This window comes from Cucurbita moschata, unplaced genomic scaffold (assembly GCF_002738365.1).
Source record: "Cucurbita moschata cultivar Rifu unplaced genomic scaffold, Cmos_1.0 Cmo_Scf00010, whole genome shotgun sequence".
NCBI classification, from domain to species: Eukaryota; Viridiplantae; Streptophyta; class Magnoliopsida; order Cucurbitales; family Cucurbitaceae; genus Cucurbita; species Cucurbita moschata.
The window spans coordinates 839,862-857,530 of NW_019268526.1; the positions used below are offsets into that span (position 1 = coordinate 839,862).

General features: G+C 32.8%; 1 protein-coding gene across 3 annotated transcripts in view; it reads right to left on the minus strand.

Moving 5' to 3' along the window:
- LOC111448887 (probable disease resistance protein At4g27220) overlaps positions 1-17,669 on the minus strand; it is a 36,742-nt gene that overhangs the window by 5,606 nt on the left and 13,467 nt on the right. Inside the window, exon 3 of one of the 3 annotated variants that reach the window (XM_023088667.1) lies at positions 9,226-9,258. The exons of the other annotated variants lie outside the window; for them this stretch is intronic. Within the exon in view, the coding sequence (XP_022944435.1) occupies positions 9,253-9,258 (6 nt within the window). The 3' untranslated portion in view covers positions 9,226-9,252. Of the gene's footprint in view, positions 1-9,225; positions 9,259-17,669 lie in introns of those variants that run through there. 3 annotated transcript variants of the gene reach the window in all.

Below are 17,669 nucleotides of genomic sequence, written 5' to 3' on the forward strand. Positions count from 1 at the left end.
TTTTTTTTTTTTTTTTTTTTTTTTTTTTTTTTTTTTTTTTTTTTTTTTTTTTTTTTTCGTTTTCATTTATCATATATATATATATATATATATATATATATATATATATAATATTTTCTTTTTTTCTTTCTTTCTTTCCCGGGTCGTTACACCCTACAAATATTACTTCCTAATTTCGTGTGGTTATTTACAAGTCTGTCACATGTCTTCCCGAACTTGATTTATAATCGTAAAGGAGTCCAAAAATTACGAATTCTCTCTGCGGGCACCTATTTCAAAGTAAAATAAGATTAGCATTGGAATCCGGATGAAAAAGTGACAAATCTAGCGAAAAATGGATGAATGTAGGTGGTCCACACACCAGCGCACAATGACAGGCTCCCCTACGTGCCGGCTCCACGCAGGGTCAGCACAGGCAATGCACGGGCAGTGTCGCGCTTCAAATTTTCTGGGAGAGACACGTGGCGTGCAAGGATTGTCGATAGAATTCGAGTTAAATCGTGGGTCGTCGGATCGCTTCATGGCACGCGGGTCGGTTTCCAGTTTTTGGGCATATAGGTCAACAGTTGGATGCGGGTCAGCGCACGGCGTTGGATGATTCTTAATTTCGCTTTCCGACACGATTTCTGATCGCATTTCCTTCGAGAACTTGTAAGAATTCTCACCTAAGGTATTGTAACTTGATTATTAAGACCTAAATCATTAAAAACTCACACATCTACAGCAAAATCTTGAAACAAAAGAAGTTGCGAATTTACCTCACGTTCTTGCCCGTTTCTCTCCGGAAACGAACTATCCAAATGCTTGAACCACTCCTCTTGGTCCTCGAAGTAGATCTGGAGGGAGACATGAGATGGAAAGTGTTACGACGTTTGGATTTGGCCGTCCTTCCCTCCTTCCTCTTCTTCTCCTTCCTAAAAACCCCAACTCTTCTTTTCTCTTCCTCTCGATTTCTTTTCTTTTCTTTTCTAACTCCGCTTTTCTTTTTCTCTCTCTTTTTCTTTTCTTTTCTTTTCTGTTCCTTTCCTTTCAGGCATGTTCAAACCCCCTCAAGGTGGTGTGGGGAAACAATTACCTTTTTGCCCCTAGTTGACTTTGACCCGAGTTTTCGATTAAATCATAATTTAAAAAAAAAAAAAAATTCTAAGCTCCTTGATGTGTCCTAAGAATTTTATTTTCTTCTACACCGATTTTAAAATCATGCTATAAGACCTCCAATAAAATTTAGAAACTCGTATAGATTAGGAGAGTGCTTATCATAAATAAATGCGAGTTTATACCTATTGAGCTCGGGATGTTGCATGATAATTCCAAGTTCTAAAAATAAAAGAGTTCCTAATTTCAAATTGCTACCTTTTCCTATTATTTTAGACTAAATTTATAATTTAACTTATATATTAGGTCAAAATATTAATGCCAGTCTCTCGAGTATTTTTGCTAGATTTTAATAACAAATATTTTAGAATTATATGACAATACAACCTACAAATATCAACAATTTAATTAGACTTCTGATGGATCAACAATAATGGGTAATTAAAAATTTATCACTAGAAAAGTAAATTTCATTTCTTAAAAAGTCCTCAATATGAGGACATTTTATGTTTTCAAGGTGGGTGGGAGCTTATTTGATATGCCAATATAAGTTCTCATAAATTTTAGAAAAATAAAACGTGGGAAACTCTTCTCTACGAAAAAATAAAAAAATTATTGAATGAAATCATCACAACCAAACTGTCTTATAAATACTGTCGCAATAGATTCAAAAGTCAACCTACCATCTAATAACCATTGTATATAAATTCAAGATATTTTTTATCTCTACATCTAATAGCGAGAGAGTCACAATATCGTTGGATGTAAAGAGAAAAGTACTTAAAATTACAACGGCTAATAAGGCATACAAATTATTAAATATACATTCAAAATGGATATATTATACTATAGATAATGAAAATAATGAGATAGATATATATACAAAAGAGTCCCTAGTATATTTGGGTAATTTCACTTTTATCTTCAATTTAATGCAATTATGAAATTGATATTTTAATATATTAAAAAATATCAATCAAACTTGAGTAGAAAAACTTGTTAAATTTAAAAATAAAGGTGATGTTATTAAAAAGAAAAAAACGATGGAGTGAATTATGCTCATATTGACGAAGAATAATAATAAACTTTTAATCATGCACGAGTAACAATAACTTTGTTGGATCTCATTTAGAGCTAGAGCTACAGCAACAAGATACAAGATTTGTACTTGGAAAGCATACTCATGTAGAAATTCTCTATAGAGGCATGAGATTAAGCACACTTGGAAGGCATACTCATGTAGAAATCCTCTATAGAGGCATGAGATTAAGCCATCTTGGTTTGCTTTCTCGCTTCTGTCCGCGCAAGTTGTATCACAAGTTAATGGAATAAAATGGTTGGTCTTTCCTATCATATCTACATAACATTCAACAAATAAAATAAAATAAATTAAGTTAACTAAATCAAATGATGAGATAAAGAAAAATACGAGAACAAAAACTGTTTTAAGTACTCAAAGAGTCATTAAAAAAAATATCTCTAAAAGAGAAAAACAAGGTAATCGAGAGGAAGAGAGAGATATACCAGAGGATATCGAAAGAAAAAAATCCAAACAAACATATGCATGTTGGTCTCTCCAAAGACCAAATATTTTCTTTTGGGGTGTGATTTTAGGTTTTGGAATTCATGGCCATTAATGCGCATTCATCTTCTTTCCTTTATTTTACAGCTTTACATGTATGACAATTAACAGAGAACGAAAATATAACTTCTATATTAGATATTGATACAGTTGACGTTTGTTTGTGTAATTTGTTACTCCTTCTATTTATGATTATATGCCTCCTTATGTTCATGTTATCAAGCTATGATGTGGGAAATTGTTAAAGAGTCCTCAACTAATATTTCTTAGTAAATTGTCTAAATTGAAAAGGTGGGTATTGATAGATATTATCTTCCCGTTTTAATTGCATGATGATGTGACTATTTTGTATGATGATGAGATTATGTTATAAGAATGATGTTATGCGATGAGGTTATATGATGATGAGACTTCGCTATAAGACTGATGTTACGCGATGATGTTATAAAATGACATTATATTATGATAACATGATGATGATGTATGATATCATGACAATGTAAGATGCATGATGATGACATGACTTAATATGATGTTATTCCATAGTAAGATGATGTGCATGTATTAAATATCATGATGCATTATGACGAAGAGTTTTCTAAGACAACCCTAATTGATGTTGAGGTCCAAGAAAGTATTGGGTACCATTTTTTTTTTTTTTTTAGCAATAATGTTAAGGAATTCTAGTACTTGCTCTTCTGACTAAATTTATTCTAAGTTTTGTTTTCCAAATTTTTAGGCACCTTTTTAAGTTTTTATTCTCGAAGATTCTATCTACTAAATCTATGTTAATTTGTCAAAGTGTTCGTGCTATTATCTAAAAAAAAATGCAAGAACCTCTTGAACTTAATTTTGTATTGAATAGAGAGATTTAAATGGATGGAAGTCATAATTTTTGAAGTGCACAATTACAATCAATCTTGAGAACCGAAATTTTTAGAACAATGCATTGTATTCGAATGAAAGATAAGTTTATGATTTTATTGATAATTTCATATCTTTTGCAAAGAAAGGAATTAAAGTTGAACCAAAATTAAGGGGTACAACAGCAAATTATGTTTGCAGGGTTGGAATGCATACTCCATGTTAAATCTTCTTCTAGAGCATAACGGTATGCATTTATCATTTTCAGCGTTTTTGTTGTTTGGACAAACTTCATTACAAGTTAATGCAAGTGAAATTCCCTCCTTCACCTCGGTATCTGCATCAATCATATTAAACAAAAAGTTAGAGCCTCATAAAACTGAAAGAGAGAAAGAGAGGGTGTAGGAGAGCAATTAGGGATAATAGAGAGAGTACGAGAGAAAACTAAAAGCGAAAGCATGACCATTGTACTGACATAAATCAATAGAAACTTCTGCATATCTTCATCCTTAATTTTGAAAACTATATGTTTAATTTACTTCAATCATGTAATTTTAGCTTTTGAAAATAGCTTTTGTAATAACCTAAAAAATATATGTATATATATTTAAATAAATAAATAAACAAATAAATAAGAAAGGTTACCTCTCTTTAAAAAAAAACTTTTTTCCACTTCTCTCCCTAACGTCTCTGTACCTTTCTCCAATTATCTCTCTTCAACCAATTAGTTATGCCATAAGATTACAGTTGTTTGGAAAAACAAGCATAAAAAATAAAATTAAAAGGGTAATTTACGTGAAAAATGTCTTAAATTTGTTAAGATTATTAAATCTTTCTTCTTTCTCCTACTAATTTCATTGTTAGGACATCACATTCAATCATTCTAAGTAACAATAAGTTAAAGATTAGCCAATAATTTGAACATAATCGAAAATAAATACAGAGAGATGAGAAAAAAAAGGAAAGATTTCAATTAATAGAATTAAAAACCGAAATTAAATACAGAGATAAGAGTAGATACATATAGAAGTTTGAGAAAATTGTCTTTACCTAGTTGCGATTATGGTAATGATGGTCATGAAAGTTACAACATTTCAATTAAACATAAGTTACTATAAGGTTTATTTTCAAGACTATAAATAGTCATTAATGTTGTTACTATGATTAAAGATTTTTTGATATTATAACAAAAGTGGTATATTATACTACTTAAACAATGAATTTATTCCTTTTATATTTACATGTTAAAGTCATTCGAGTAGTTTTGATCAACCTATCTTGTAAAGACTAGAAAAAAAAAAGTTAGAAAACGATATTCACTTGTACAACCTGAAATAGAAGTAGCACTAAGCTTGAGTATAAATGACCCCATTGCTATCAGGGAATGCAATCACATGCAACTCATGATTAGGAACTTATCCTTAAAACTATCATATGGGTAACTTCCGGTCAGGACAAAATTAGATGTGCAGTACTTCTCTACACACGACCCACACTTGTGAGTATGAATGATATTCACGATGATCTTATATGATGATGCATGATAACAGGACAATGTAAGATGCTTGATAATGACATGACTTAATATGAAGTTATTCCATAGTAAGATGATGTGCATATATTAAATGACACGATACAATATGACGACGCGTTTTCTAAGACACAATCATAATTGATGTTAATGTCGAGGAAAGTATGAAAGTCAACGCATGCACGTTGCCCAATGTGATGTGTATAGGGTTGTGTTCTAAGAATTATTTAAAGATGAAAAACTATAGGGACCTCATGCATTTTGTGTGTTTATATACATCGGGTTATTTCTCCATTTATGATGATGAGTACGAACGCGTACACTATGATGATGATGGTGATCATGCTTCACATGACACTCGGGGGTTTGCTAACCTCCAGACGTCCGACTACAGACAACTAGCCCGACTATGATGGGTTCAAGGGAGTGCGAAACGCTTGTGGTAAGTGTGTGGGGAAGTACTACATATCCAATTTTGTCCGGACTAGAGGTCACCCATACGGTGGTTTGAACGTTAGATCCCTAATCATGAGTTGCATGTGGTTGCACTCCCGAAGCTAACAGCGGGGTCACTTACCAAGTATTTCTTAAACTACTCCACCCATGTACTACATCTATTTTAGGTATAGACAAGACACCCCAAGGCTGACTTTTTTTTTTTTTTTTTTTTTTGATTCGTTATAAGATAGGTTTCTCAAGACTACTTGGAAATCTAAACATAAGAAATGCAAAGGAACAAACTCATTTGTTAAGAAGTATAATCTGCAACTTTTATTAAAACATCCAAAAATCTTCATCGAAAGTAAAACCTTCGATGGTTATTCATAGTATTGAAGACAAACCTTGTAGTAACCAATGGTTAATTAGCTAATTGTAACTTTCATGACTATCAATACCATAATCGTCATTAGCTAATTGTAACGTATAACCCTAAAGACAATTCTCTAAAACATAAAAAACAAAAAAATAAAAATAAAAATACAATAAAACCTCCTTAAATCTAAATAACATATACGAGTTTTGTCATCCACCATGAAATCTTTGTAGTATGATTAAGACAACTTATTTTATATAGCAACTAAACACATTGATGTATAAATAGGACTTTGCATGTATTTAATATCATGGTTTATAAACACGAATCTAGTTTCAACTCTTAAGTATGACTACATAGTGAGTATATAATCACCCTTGCTACTTTTTTTCTCATGTTAGATAATGCATAAATATATGAGATCGTGTGACAAGAGAATTTCATCTAGTATTAATTTTCGTTCATTTCTTTTTATCCCATGTTTTTAAATATCATGAAGGTTCTGAAAGATTAGGTAGACTTGATATATATATATATATATATATATATATATATTCATATGAACTTTAGTTTGTTGCCAAAAGTCCGTGTCATGTATGTATTTATAGCCGATACAAATTACCACCATGCTCACATTGTCAAACTCGTGATCCAAAATTACAAGAAAAAAGCATGGCTATAGTAAAAATTTTGCAACTTTCTCATTTGGAATTTTATTTTTTCCAGTTTTGTAGTAGAGATATGGTGTTTCACAATTATTTTGTATTTAGTACAATTTTTTTTTAACAATAATGTTGTTTCAAGAATTTTAGACTATTAGCTTTTGAACTAAAAATTTATTACAGTTTAATTTTCCAAAATTTTTAGGTATTTTTTTTTGTTCTAATTCTTGAACATTTCTATCTAGTAATTCTATGTTAATTTGTCAAAATATTCGTGCTATTAGCTATAAACAAAATAAAACAAAGAAAAATTATGCAAGAAACTTTTATAGCTTGTTTTTGTAACATAGATTTTAATAGAGTGACTTGAAATTGTTGGAAGTCATGAATTCTTCACAACTGCAATCAATCTTGAGAATTGCAAATTATAGAACAATGCATTGCACTTGAAGGAAAGATAAGTTTATAATTTTATTGATAAATTCATATCTTTTGCAAAATAAAGGAATTAAAAGTTGAACCAAAATTAAGAGTCACAACAACAAATTATGTTGGTTGGGTTTGGAATGCATTGTCCATGTTCAAATCCTCTTCTAGAACATGATTCTATGCATTTTTCATTTTCAGTGTCGCTGTCGTTTCCGCAAACTCCAATACAAGTTAATGGAACTGAAGTTCCAAACTTCACCTCTGTATCTGCATCAATCGAATTAAACAAAAATTTAGTGTCTCATAAATTTGAAAGAGAGAAAGAGAGAGAGTAGGGGAGCAATTAGAGAGGATACGAGAGCAAACTAAAAGCGAAAGCATGGCCATTGCAGCGACAGAAATCAAGATAAACTTCTGCATCTTCATCTTTAACTTCAAAAACTATATGTTTAATTTTCTTCCACGGTGTGATTTTAGTTTTTGAAAACCACTTTATATAATAGTGTTATTAACTTCCAATTATTCTCTATCATTAAGAGCAGATACGTTCATTTCTTTCCATGCATATTAATATTAATTCTACATTCATACGTTTTCCTTATAAACATAAATGAGAGTTATTCGAGCAAATAAATGCTAATAAATGCTAATATTGGTGAAGTATATAGGATATTATGGAAAATAACTCACGTTGTAACTAATAGTTGGGAATGAGAATTAACTTCTTGATTTTTTCTTTAAATAAAAGAAAAGAAAATCTTAGACATTCTCCTAAGTTTTAGAGCTTTGAGGTGTATACTTCTTTCTATGTTAACTAAATGAAATAAAAAATACTTTTTTAGAAAGGTGGTATAAAATTAGTCATTAGTGCAAGAACTAAGTTTTATTGAGTTACATAGAAAAAAAATACTAGAAGAAAATAGGAAGAAGATGAAATCAGGTTGGATTTGGAAATCAATTTGTGGAAGATGAAATGTAATTGTACGTGGAAATCAATTTGTGGAAGATGAAATGTAATTGTACGTGTATTAGGCGCAAAGTGGATGAACGGGGCTGACGAGGATAAGGACGTGCATCGGACATTGTTCAGGCCACACCTTATGACGCCATTTGTCGAAGAATAAATAGAAATTCTTACATTCATGATACTCAAGATGGAAGGCCAGTCATAGGATGACACATGTTGCAATCGGAGCATGGCTACTCCCTTCAAACGTGTATTTGTACTCGTGTCTAGGTTACACACATAGATCACCTCCAGTCAGTAACTATATTAATTACGAAAATTTCATACATAAATCTCAATAGGAAAAACATGCCTTTAATAAAATACCATAAGTTCACGTCTTCTGGTCTCCATAAACTAGGAGTTTCCTAACATGACACAATTTAAGACGAAGCATTGAAAAAAAACATAAAACATAAAACTTTGGAGTCATCCTGTAGACCGCTCTCACAACCTTACTTGTCACTTCTATATCACGACTTTGCTTTTACCTAAAAAATCACTTTTAAAAAGGTGAGTACTAAAAACCCTCACTCATGCACTCACTTGTTGGGGGCAAATACGCATAAAAACATATAAGAATAACAAGCAAAATCAAAGTTCAAAATTTATTTTTAAAATTGGATCACTCGCCCATGTCCTATTCTAGATCAGGATCATCTAACTCAACTCAAATTGGCACATAGAGACACCGAGTAATCAACTTCTAAGTCAATGAACAATTCTTATCATCGATGATTCGTAATTGTAACGTCTCTAAATTTTTTAACCTAATTAGTGACATCATCCCAAGCATAATTTAATCACATATGCAGAAGTTCTTAATAAATACTTTTAAAACAAAGCCATGGACTTAAAATTCAATTCAGAATTAAACATAACATAGTTTTAAATATAAAACAATTTCATTAAAACACCTATCAACTGCTAATTGAAATTGAAGGCTTTTTACTGTCCTATCATGCTCTTTCAGAACTTCCATGCTCTTTCCAACAATCTGCCGTCCGTGCATGGAAACTTAACCTGAAAAATATAAAGATAGCATTTGACTTGATTATTTTATGAAATACTCAGTAAGTCACCTACGGTTGGGGTTAGCAATGAAATCACACATATAATATGATTGGACCTTTCTTAAAACCATCACATGGCCTTGGACTCTTTCTAATTATAAGCAGGGTTGGATATGTGGTACTTCCCCACACACAGCACCACACACAGCCTACGTGCGCGCACATGAACCCACCAAACGAGTTCGTATAGGTACCCCTAGGCCTTACATGGTCGGACTTAACGCGTCAGACGTTGTCGGATGCCACAAAAAAGAAAATGCCTGCATGATATCATGACGAACATGAATATCGAAAGTACACATCCGTACTAACATAACATTTAGTCTTAACATTAATAGACATCACATTGCATACATAGTACAACATAACATTTCAATACATAAAGCACACAAGCATAGCATAAAAAATGTTAGGGTACATGCAGGGGCTAGAGGGCATGCACTATCATATATCATACAGTTAGCATTGGAATCGGGACGAACAAGTGACAAATCTAGCGAAAAACAGACGAAAGTAGGTGGTCCACACGCTAGCACACAATAACAAGCTTCCCCACGTGGGGGCTCCACGCGGGGTCTGCACAGCAACGCACGGGCAATGTTGCGCTTCAAACCCGACCGAACAAAGACTTACCCTTCAAATTTTCTAGGAGAGACACGTGGCGTGCAAGGACTGTCGGTAGAATTCAAGTTAGATCGTGGGTCGCCAGATCGCTTCATGGCGCGCGGGTCAGTTTCCAGTTTTTGGGTATATGGGTCGGTAGTTGGATGCGTTCCTCCACAAAGTGGTCGACGCGTGTCCTCCTTGTTGCCGGATGCGTCTCCCCCTTTCTGGCCGCCGCGTATCCGTCGCCAATTGCTTGAATTCATCAAATTTTCTAGATTCGAGTCAAATCACGTATCAACCTATTTGTTTTGGATTTTTCTATCTTCCAATCCGTAACTCGTACTAACTCGATTCCTTCACGAGAGTTCAATAATAACCCTTGCATATAAATTCAAGATACTTTTATCTCCACATCTAACAGCGAGAGGGTCACGTTGTTAGTTGGATGTAGAGAGAGAAGTAACTTAAATTAGAAAGGTTATTAAGGCATACAAATTATTAAAAATATACATTCAAAATGGTTATATTATACTATAGATATTGAAAATAATGAGATAGATATATATACAAAAGAGTCCCTTATATTTTTTTTTTTGGGTAATTTCACTTTTATCTTCAATTTAATGCAATTATGAAATTGATATTTTAATATATTAAAAAATATCAATCAAGCTTGGGTAGAAAAACTGGTTAAAATTAATAATAAAGTTGATGTTATTTTATTAGTTCATCCATTGCATGGACAAAAAGTAAATAAATAAATAAAATCGAGGGAGTGAATTATGCTCATATTGATGAAGAATAATAATAAACTTTTAATCATGCACGAGTAACAATAATTTTGTTGGATCTCACTTAGAGCTAGAGCTACAACAACAAGATACAAGATTTGTACTTGGAAGGCATACTCCATGTAGAAATCCCCTATGGAGGCATGAGCTTAAGTAGTATTGGTTTTCATTCTTGCTTCTGTCCGTGCAAGTTGTATCACAAGTTAATGGAACAAAATGGTCTGTCTTTCCTATCATATCTACATAACATTCAACAAATAAAACAAAATAAATTAAGTTAGCTAAATCAAATTATGAGATAAAAAAAAATACGAGAACAAAAACTGTTTTAAGTACTCAAAAGAGTCATTAAAAAAATATCTCTAAAAGAGAAAAACAAGGTAATCAGAAAGAAGAGAGAAAGGTATACGAGAGGAAATCGAAAGAGATAGCATGGTGATTATAGTGAAAAAAATCCAAACAAACATATGCATGTTGGTCTCTCCAAAGACCAAATATTTTCTTTTCGGGTGTGATTTTAGGTTTTGGAATTCATCGCCATTAATGCGCATTCATCTTCTTTCCTTTATTTTAAAGCTTTACATGTATGACAATTAACCGAGAAGGAAAATATAACTTCTATATTAGATATTGATACAGATTTAATTTTACATGTATTTAGTCGACGTTTGTTTGTGTAATTTGTGTAATTTGTTACTCCTTCTGTTTATGATTATATGCCTCCTTATGTTCATGTTATCCAGCTATGATGTGGGAAATTGTTAAAGAATCCTCAACTAATATTTCTTAGTAAATTGTCTAAATTGAAAAGGTGGGTATTGATAGATATTATCTTCCCGTTTTAATTGCATGTATGTTTCTTTGAGAATGTGTTTTGCACTCGAAGCAATTGATGGGTGTTATCTTCCTATAAAGCTTTCATGTATACTTAAGGTGGTATTCTTTATGCTAGGTAGTTGATAATATTATCTCCCTATTAAATCATGCATGATTATGCTGAATTAAGGGTAGGGCGCTAGAGCTAGGATAGTTTTATGTGACCTAGTTCAAAACATTTCCGTTAGACCGAGAATTTGAGGGTCATGAGCAACAATCAATTGAAAAGACCCTAATGCTTCTAAGACGAGATGAGCCCCAAGGAGTTAGTCCAAATTGTCTTGGAAATGAAAATTCAAGAATTAAACTACCTACATGTCCTGAGATCCTAGTAAACCTCTACAACATCCTCTTAACAAGTCTACTTGGTGTGAATAGTATCACTAGAGTTTGACGGTCTCCTACTCCCTCTAGTATCTCAATAGTACTATTTGGTGGTATGGGTCAGTACTATGGAGCGAAGGTATGTAGGAACCTATACTGTTGAACTTGACCAAGGTCAAAAATTGATTGTGTTTTGTGGCTACTTAAGGATTTACTAAAGTGTGTAAAAACATGACAAGAGCCAAGTTTGTGATTTCGTAAATCTTTCCTAAGAGGAGGGAGGGATTACATAAGTAGTTTAGTTCACGATAAATGTCAAATGTGTGTAGAAATTGTAAGGGCTCTTTAAACAGGGTAACTACATGATATACCCACCCTGAGAGGGGATGAGTGACAACGTAGGAGACTTAGTATTTGGTTGGCACACGAGATCTCTCTCGGAATTTTTTACTCTATAGTAGTTCATGTGGAAGGGTCGGTAGTTAACCTTAGATAATGATCTTTAGAAAAATACATCATATTATCCTAAGATATGATGAGGTCACGCCTCTAGTAAAGATATTTCATTCATTGTTAAAGCAATGCAAGCTTGCTAAATCTAAGAACAGGAAGGTTGAACAATATGTGCTCTAGGGGTTTGGATTAGAAAAGAACTATTTGGAACTTTAAGGTCTCTCTAAAAGCTCAGATAGGTAAAATTAAGGCTCAAACTTCTAAAACCTAGAGAAAAGTTCATGGTAATTTACTAGACAAGTTTGTGATGAGAGCCTCTACAAATATGTTTCTTACTAAGTAGTATGTTTTTTTACTAAGTATGTTTAAGCTCCCTAAATTCTAAGTTTCTAGTTGATTGTTGGACGAGTGGGAGAGCAATTGGAAGTTACACAATCTTTTGTGTATTTTGAATTTTTTATTATGTTTGAATTTGTATCTCGTTCCTAGTTCCCATTTTGTAATAAACTCTAAACAACATAAAATTGTAATTGATTTCGATACTTTTGTACTTTTGTCTTTTTCGTCATGGTCTGAGATTCAAGTCGAGATACTACGTGTATGAAAGTAATACACATCTCTAGAAAATAAAATAGGTCCCAACAAGAGTCATACTTTTTACAGACCACAACCGTATGGTTGTTAGGAAAATGCCTCAGACCAATGGAGGTAATGTCTGTTAGTGGCTGTCGTTTGTTAGGAAAAGGCCTCGTACCAATGGAGGTAGTGTCTGTAACTTATATACTCTCAATTAGAGTACACTATAACACCATAATAGCTCCTGAGGCCTCCTTCTTTGGAACTCTCGAACAACCTCCCTTAATTGAGACTCGAATCTTTCTCTGAATCACCTTCAAAGTACACCATAGCACCATAGAGCCCCTGAGGCATCATTTGCTGGAAGTCTCGAACAACCTCTCCTTAATTGAGGATAGATTCTTTTTCTAAAGCCTTTGAACAACATCTAACTTCTTTACTTGACATGACAAAGTCAAGGCATTGCTTATAATACCATTTTAGGGACAACAAATCTCAATATTGATATGATATTATCCACTTTAAGCATAAGCTCTCTTGGCTCTACATTTGGTTTCCTCAAAATGCTTCATATCAATGGAAATAGTGTCCTTCACTTATATACCCATGATCTTCCCCTTAATTAGCCAACGTCTGACTCCAACAATTCTTAATAAAAGTGACTTACTAGATATTCTTAATACTCAACCTTTTTCCAAACCTTTATTTTATATGGACAAGAACATTTTGGATGACTCATGATTTTTTTTCTGGATTCTATGATATCCTAACCAAGTAAGTGACCCTACTATCGGCTCGGTCGAAAGACATGCCTTATAATGACGACACGTGCTCAGATGTCCTTGCACGTGTCATTTATGCTTTATATTATATGATGATGTTACTATGTTATATGATGATGTGACTATCTTGTACGATGATGAGACTATGTTATAAAAATGATGTTACGCGATGAGGTTATATGATGACATAATATGATGATGAGACTATGTTATAAGAATGATGTTATAAGATGACATTATATGATGATGACATGATGATGATGATGCATGATAACATGACAATGTAAGATACATGATGATGACATGACTTAATATGATGCGATTCCATATTAAGATGATGTGCATGTATTAAATGTCATGATACATTATAATGACAGGTTTTCTAAGACACAACCCTAAGTGATGTTAACAACGAGGAAAGTATGAAAGCCAACGCATGTACGTTGCCTAATGTGATGTGTGAATAATGTATAAGGTTGTGTCTTAAGGATGATTTAAAGATGAAAAACTACAAGAACCTCATGTATTTTGTGTGTTTATATACATCGGGTTACTTCCCCATTTATGATGATGAGTACGAACACGTACACTATGATGATGATGATCATGCTTCACATGACACTTGGGGGTTTGCTAACTTTCAGACGTACAGCAACGGACAACTGGCCCCACTATGATGGGTCGAAGGGCGTGCAAAACGCATGAGGATTCATGCTTGCAAGTGTGGGTCGTGTGTACATAAATACTACACATCCAATTTTGTCTGAATTGGAGGTCACTCCTACGATGGTTTTAACATTAGATCTCTAATCATGAGTTGCATATGGTTTCACTCCCGACTCCCAATAGTGGGGTTACTTACTGAGTATTTCTTTAAATATTCGAGTCATGTGCTACTTCTATTTTAGGTAAAGGCAAAACACTCCTATCTTGCCGAGTGTCATTTTCTAACTTTTATTTTATTTTATTTTATTTGTTACAAGATAGCTTGGTCAAGACAACTTTCGCATATAAATCTAAACACAAGAAAAGCAAAGGAACAAACTCATGGCTTAAGAAGTATAATCTCCAACTTTCATTATAATATCCAAAAATCTTCATTCTAAACGAACAAAATGAATGATTATTTATAGTCTTGAAAATAAACCTTATAGTAACCAATGGTTAATTAAAAGATCGTAACTTTCATTGTCATCAATACCATAATCGCCCCTAGCTAATTGTAACATATAATCATAAAGACAATTCTCTAACACTTAAAAAAGAATACAATAAAACCTCCTTAAATCTAAATAACATATACTGGTTTTGTCATCCATCATGAAATCCTTGTGGCATGATTAAAACAACTTATTTTATATAGTAATTAAACACATTGACGTTGCATGTATTTAATATCATGGTTTATAAACATGAATCTAGTTTCGCTCTGAAGTATGGCTACATAGTGAGTAAATAATCACCCTTGCTACTTTTTTTCCCTTTTTATATGATGCATAAATATACGAGACCGTTGTCAAAAGTCTATATCATGTATGTGTTTGTAGTAGATACCGATTATCACCATGTTCACATTGTCTTACTCGTGATTCAAAATTAGAAGAAAAAGCATGGCCATAGTAAAATTTTTGCAATTTTCTCATTTTAAGCTCCATTTCGGTTTTCATTTTTGAAGATTTCTATCTACTAAATCTAAATTCATTGTAGCGACACAATTAGGGATAATAGAGAAGGTATGAGAGAAAACTAAAAGCAAAAGCATGATCATTGTAGCGACACAAATCAAGACAAACTTATGCATCCTTCCTCCTTAAATTCAATAACCATGTTGTTTTAGCTTTTGAAAATAACTTTTGTAATAGCCCAAACAAATAAACAAATAAAAAAGGTAACCTTTCTTAAAAAAACAACCTTTCTCTTTCTCGCCCTCAACTATTTGTCTCTTCCTCAATTATCTCTCTTCTTCTCCAATTATCTCTCCTCAACCAACCGTTACACTAAAATATTATAGTCTTGCAAAAAGAAATAGAAAAATAAAAAATGTTAGATTTGAAGAAAGGTGAAGAAAAAACTTAGTCAAAGCATATATTAAATCTTCTTTTATCCTAATTTTATTTTTAGGAAATCACATCCAATTATATTTTATATTTTTCTGCAAATATTTGATTAAAAATTGGCTACGAATATCCGTGAATAGAATTATATTGCCAACAAAATTAAAAAAGAAATAGAGATAAGAAAGACTAAAGAGTTTAGGAGTAACAATCCATTAAAGATTGACCAATAAATATGTGAACAGAATGTAGAGTAAATACAGATAATAAAAAGAAGATTTAGTGAATAAAATTTAAAACTAAAACTAAATACAGGGATAAAAGTAAATACAAAGATAAAGGTAAATATGGTGATAAAAAAGGAGAGTAAGATTTAGTAAATAGAATTAAATGATAAAACAAAAGAAATACTAGAGGGTCAAGAAACCACGTATTAGAATAGTGTAATGTAAAATAACTCTATCAATTTTTTATAACAAGCAAGTCCAAAGACTAATGTTCGCATGAAATTGAACCATGAACCATTGTAAATTAGAGGAATAATTTTGCAGAATTTCGAATTTAAAATTGATGTCATGGACTCACATAGATCGACTTGGATTTCAAATGACAAAATCGAACTTTAAATTAGTGACAACAGTTTAAACTAATCAGGAAAGTGATCTAGTTAAAAGATAGCCTAGAAATTGAATATGAATAAGTTATAATTTATGATGTATGAGCTATGATCGATGTATGAGCTATGATCGATGTATGAGTTGTATCGTATGATGTAGTATACTAGTATATGATGATGTATGAGTATGATATTTGAGCTATGATGCATGATAATGTTCGTAATTTATACATTTGGATGTATGACGTGCATGATATGTTTGATGCACTTATGACATTATGATGAGTACGATGATCGCATGACATTTATCTTAATATATTGATGTTTTCCATATTAAACATGTTATATGATGATGAGTGTCATATTAAGCAGACTGGGGCTATTGGGACGTTTGGCATTGGATTTTTTTGCAGGTTGGAGAGGCGATGGGTCACGGGCTTGCATGCGAGCTGGGCTGCTGGACTTGGGTCCTGGGTTATGGATCGGGTTCGACCCTGGTCCAATGAATCCTTCTTCCTTACCCGACTCTCTGCAATTCTCCGATGCCGTTTTCTCTCTCCTCTGCACGATGGTTCCCAACGTCGTTTTTTCGTTCTTTTTCTTCCTCTTCCTCTTCCTCTTCCTCTTCCTCTTCCTCTCTGTTTGCTTATCCTCCTCTCTCCCACAAAGTTTCGTGGTTGTTGAACGTCGAGGGAGGCAGATCTGGGTTCTCCAAAAATCCGATTTCTGGGTTCCTTCTCTAACGGTGGTGATGACAGCTACATGGCGTCAATTTGCTTTGGGGTGGAGGTACTGAAGCCGGTAAGGACTTTCCAGTGTGATTTGCTCAATATAGGGGTTGGGGTTGATGTTTTTTTTTAGTTATGGCTTATCTCGCCAGAAAAACTACGAAGAATGAAGTTGAGTCACTCACTTTACAAAAATTTATAGAGAAAGAAGAAAAAAATCTACTCTTCTCAATCCTAGTTTTTCTAACGACTCAATTTCTACGATTGGACAAGACCACTAGTATTACAATGATACAATGATGACATAGAACTAACAAATTTGGGATATAAGATAACTCTAAATCATAAATATAAGTTCAAATCTCAAAAATTAAAACTCATTTTAGTTTAAAGGCAACCATCTCCAAAAACATTTAAACTATGAAATAAAATAAAACTAATGTGAAATTAGACTTGGAAAAAGGTCCTAATGTGACATAACTTCCACCGAAAGCATCACCAGTTATCTAGAACGTCCTTATCCTCAAAAAAAACAAAGTTTTGGAAAAAGATTGAGTATTAAGTGATTTTTATTGGGGATGGTTGGAGTCTCGCATTGGCTAATTAAGGAGAAGATCGTGAGTATACACGTGAATGACACTATTGATACGAGGTATTTTGAAGAAACAAAAAATAAAGCCAAGAGAGTTTATCCTAGATAAAGGTGTGACCTCATCTTTCAAGACATCATTTGTAACGACCCGGGAAAGAAATATATATATATATATATATATATATATATAGAAAACGAAAAAAAAAAAAAAAAAA